At 38.0% G+C, this 4,705-nt stretch overlaps 1 protein-coding gene across 5 annotated transcripts in view; it reads left to right on the plus strand.

Moving 5' to 3' along the window:
* The window catches only part of LOC107692482 (CMP-N-acetylneuraminate-beta-galactosamide-alpha-2,3-sialyltransferase 4-like), a 60,806-nt gene extending 56,110 nt beyond the window's left edge, over positions 1 to 4,696 (plus strand). For all 5 annotated transcript variants that reach the window (XM_016491547.1, XM_016491550.1, XM_016491546.1 and 2 more), the window contains 2 exons: positions 4,101 to 4,253; positions 4,360 to 4,696. In XM_016491547.1, the coding sequence (XP_016347033.1) occupies positions 4,101 to 4,253; positions 4,360 to 4,449 (243 nt within the window). In that variant the 3' untranslated portion in view covers positions 4,450 to 4,696. The remainder of the gene's footprint in view (positions 1 to 4,100; positions 4,254 to 4,359) is intronic.
* The last annotated feature ends 9 nt before the right edge of the window (positions 4,697 to 4,705 follow it).

Raw genomic sequence — 4,705 nt, forward strand, 5'->3', positions numbered from 1 at the left:
TGGGTTGCTGCATTTTCATGCATCATATATGGATTCTTGACATGAAAATTAAGTGCATTTTAAGGCATCCAAAAATAAAAAAAATAATTAAAATAAATAAATTGTTTTAAGTATAAATGTGTTTATATATATATTATATTATTTATTATTATTTTCTAAAATATTTATTAATAAAGAAAACATAATTCCATTGAATTAACAATCATTTTATCCAATATATTTTAAACTTAAAATCAGAACTGAGTCTCCTGTGCTTTGTGGGAGGAACACTGTATTTGCATTATGAACAGACACACAAAGAAGTTTCTGATTGCAAATCTTCCAGGTGACACTGGAAGACAATACATTTTTAGCAGACAGATTTCATGCAAATGTTTTGGGGTCTGAAGCTTTTTAATCTTTTTGAAAGAAGTCTCATTTATTTGATCAAAATTACAGTAAAAACGGTAATATTGTGCAATATTATTATAATTGTAAATAGCTGTTTTCTATGTGAATATCTGTTAAACTGTAATTTATTTCTGTGATGCGCAGCTGAATTTTCAGCATCATTACTCCAGTCTTTATCGTCACATGATCTTCAGAAATCATTATAATATGCTGATTTGCTGCTCAAGAAACATTTCTGATTATTATCCATGTTAAATATTTTTTTTGTGGAAACTGATACATTTTACTTTTCAGGAATCTTTGATGAATAGAAAGTTCAAAAGAACAGCACTTATTTGAAATTGAAATCTTTTGTAACATTATGAATGTCCTTGCTGTCACTTTTGATCAATTGTGTCTGTCAGTGAAATTCTCTTTAAAAAAAGAAACAAAATTAGTCTTACTGGCCGCAAACGTTTGAATGGTATCGTATGCCTTTGCTTTTCGTTTGCGTCACTTAAGGCGGGCGTACACGGTGTGATTCTGAAGGTCAGAACGTCGTGAGCTCTGGCACATGTCACGATTGAGTTTATCCGAAAATCGTACGGAGGCAGTCACACACGACACGAATTTACTACGATTTTACAAACTCTGACGTAAGCATTACGTTTCGCGCCATTCATAAAAATATGGATTCTGAGGACGACATGGTTTTCTTTGTGGCAGGCGGCTTGTGACGTCCAAAAAAAAAAAAACGAAGACAAAGGACATGGCAGAGAAAAGCAGAGAAACTTTCTGTTCTTCATAAAGAACTCGAGGGAGTAACAGTTAGGCCATTTCTGAATTTCTGCTCGTTTTGCTGGAAATACAACATGCATATTCATTCATACAGCTGGACGGCAAATTTGGCACATTCGGAATAACAAATAAAAAATAGAACTGTATAATTAAACTAAAATTATTATAGACTATATGGTTTTTGTCATCTTCTGATTGGTCAACTTCAGATGGATCGCCAAATCGTCTCGTTCAACCGCACATATGCCACGAATTTAAACCGGTAGCATCTGATTTTTTTTGAGATGTTTGAAAATTATCGGGAGGACGGGAGGTGCTCGTAACGTCTCGGATCGGCCCGTAATTCTTCTCACACGGTACGAGCCGCGACCATGCGAGCATCTGCGATTTTCTCCCGAGAGAAAAAAATCGCCTGCGAGCTCGTACGACAGCAAAAATCGCACCGTGTATGCCCGCCTTTACAGTAGTGAAGGTCAGACTATCATTCTTACAGATCGACTTCAACCATAAACGATGCTGTTTTTAATAAAATCACAATCCAGCTGGCGAGCGTTTCGCTCAGCAAAGGCAATTTTCACTCGCATGTGTTAATGTTGGGTTCTGCTTGTTTGTCAAAGAGAGCCAAGAGGTTTGTCTGTACGCTCAATTATCTGTAGTGTTTTTCGAATCAGAGTCCACATGTGTCCTGATAAACCCACAGCGAATTATGATTAGAAAGGTGTCTGTTTATTTCTGCTCCGTGCCAGGAACAGCCAGGAAACACAAGAACAAGCTCAAAGTGCATCGCACTTCCTCCCCACCCAACTCTTCTCTCTCTCTCTCTCTCTGTGTCAATCTGTCTTTCTTTATCATTTTGTCATCCATATTTTTAAACTAATCAACTAGTCACACACACATACTGTATATCCTATTTCCCTTCTGTGTACTTTTGTATTTTTGGAGGCACACCCCTCCACATATTTCTGTCAGGCGGCCATTTATTCTGCATGTTTGTCGGGCCGTGATTGGACAGATTACAGACACACGTGCATCAGATGAACCGTCTCGCTTTTTATATTCCTCTAGCTTCTTAAGAAGGTTGACCTCGTGTGTACCGCGCAGACAGGGACCCCTGCTAACTCCGGGCCGCCGGCCAGAAATGCAGAGACGACGCGCTCGGGAGGCAGGCAAACCGAGCCGTGCTCTGTCAGTAAACATGAGGAGCATTGTGGGAAACACACGTGTACATTCACAGCCACTTCTGGAGCTGTTAGTCAGAGAAACGGACTGAAACAACAAGTGATATCTTCAGTCGAACGCGGGAGGCCTAACTAGTTCTTAAGCTAGACACTGACTAGCAGAAACCAGCACAGCCTTCTTCCTGTCAGCCGTCAGTAGGAAGTGCTAGTAGAACTGCTGCGTCTAAAATTAGAAGTAGAACAAGAAAATGGAAACTATTTAGAGGAAATCATCAGGCTAGTCTGTGACTTCAGGGTTCACAAGGTCATAGAAAGCATGGAAACAACAGGGAGTTTATAAAAAAAATAATGATTTCCAGGAGTATTGAATTAATAAAAACTTAATTAAAAAAGGTCAATTTACTGTAGTAATTATGTTTTGTTTTTCATTTTAAACTCTTTTATTTTTATCTACCGTTTAAAACTAGTTAGTTACTAGTTAGCCAGGGTTATTATTATGGAAGGCCGTAGCCGCCACTGAATAAAAAATAAAAAAGTGAATTGCGACTTTTTATCTCACAATTCTGAATTTTTTTTCTCATAATTGTGTAATACAAATTCGCAATTGTGTGTTAAAAGTCATAACTGTGAGATATAAACTCGCAATTCTGAGAACATATCAGTCCCCCCCCCCTCAAAATTGGTCATAACTGTGAGATATAAACTCGCAAATCTGAGAACATATCAGTCCTCCCCCCCCTCAAAATTTGACTTTAACTCGCAATTGCGTGTTATAAAAATTCTATTTCTAATGAACAAGAGACAGTTCAGAAGTTAGTGGCATTACTGTAAACCAGATCTACTATGTTTGACAACCAGAAAGTGTCAAAGTACTGTTTTCTTCAGTGTTCAATAGCACATGCGTAGTAAAACTTAAGAAACGTGATATTTGTAAGTGATGTTGGTGTTTAACAGTGCTGTTGCATAATGTTTACATCTACATTTGGAAAGGAAAGGTGATGAACTCTTGTTCTAATGATGAACATGATGAAATGGTGACAGTGTTGTGGAAAGGAAGGCTGAGATGTGCGATGTCTTTGTGGAGATGTATGAGCGTGTTTTGTGTGGGAGCGCACAGATCAGTAGCTGCGGAAATCATGGAGCAATACGGAAAAGCTAATGACTTGGAACGAGAGAGAGAGAGAGAGAGATTGACGCAACTTAAGCAGTCAGGGCTGGAAAAACCAAGATGCATTACCTTCTTTTACTACTGTAAGTGGAAAGTTTCCAACTTAAAAGTTGATGTCTGGCAATAATTTACAGAGAATACATTTGAAATGGTTTATTGCATTGTTTTGATGGCAGCGTATGTGTGTGTTAAACATTTTTACAAAATTTAAAACCTCATAAAATTGTTTAAAAGCACAGTTTTATGTCCTACGTTGACATATTTCCTATTAAAGCTTGTGCGGGACGTGAAAGAACTTATTCTTCTTCTTTTTGTATTTTTAATAGCCAATAGGTTATGTTACACTACAGGCTTATTTCGAGACGTCTACAAGTGGGACTAAATGAAGGGAGATCATTTGATTAGACATTTGTATAGCAAATAAGCAATAAAACCTGCTATAGATGACTTGAACTAAAAGCTAAGATTTCATGGGGTTTTTATTCTTTCACAGGAGAGTTAAAGCTGTCTTCAGCCGCCCCCTGCAGGAGGACAAACACTATTAAACACACTTTACCTGATCTGCACGTTCTCTGTTTCTCCGTCAGAAACTAGTCCACCCCACCTCTGGCATTCTGGCTGTATTTGTGGCACTGAACTACTGTGACGTTGTGCACGTGGCTGGATTCGGATATCCAGAGTCCAGGAACCAGAAACAGCCCATCCACTATTACGGAAAGGAGACAATGAAATCCATGAAGGTTGGTTTTAAAGCGTCCGTTTGCAATGGAAAAACTGAGCTGTGGTTGGTGCTTTGATTCTCATATATGTTGCCGTATGTCGAACCGAATGTCGTTGTTGTTTCAGAATTCCTACCATGATCTCAATCAGGAGGCTCTCGTGCTCAAGAGACTGGAAGACCAGGGAGCTATTTTATATCTTCATCCTCATTCCTGACACCCAACATGAACACATATAAATACAAACACATAAACGCATGTAAATACGGCATTATAGACAATATCTTCATCTTTGGACTGATTTGGACTGAACTGAAATATTCAGCTCTCACACTGCAGAGCTGTTAGTAGTTTCTGTAAGGTTTCTGCATTTCTGTGTGATTCAATCATATTTATCTGACCTCGAGTATTTATAATTAATGAATATTTTCTGCTTATTGTTTTGCTTCCTTTCGGGAACTTAAAAAATAAAA

The sequence above is a fragment of the Sinocyclocheilus anshuiensis genome, unplaced genomic scaffold (genome assembly GCF_001515605.1).
Source record: "Sinocyclocheilus anshuiensis isolate Anshui unplaced genomic scaffold, SAMN03320099.WGS_v1.1 scaffold1082, whole genome shotgun sequence".
Lineage (NCBI taxonomy): Eukaryota > Metazoa > Chordata > Actinopteri > Cypriniformes > Cyprinidae > Sinocyclocheilus > Sinocyclocheilus anshuiensis.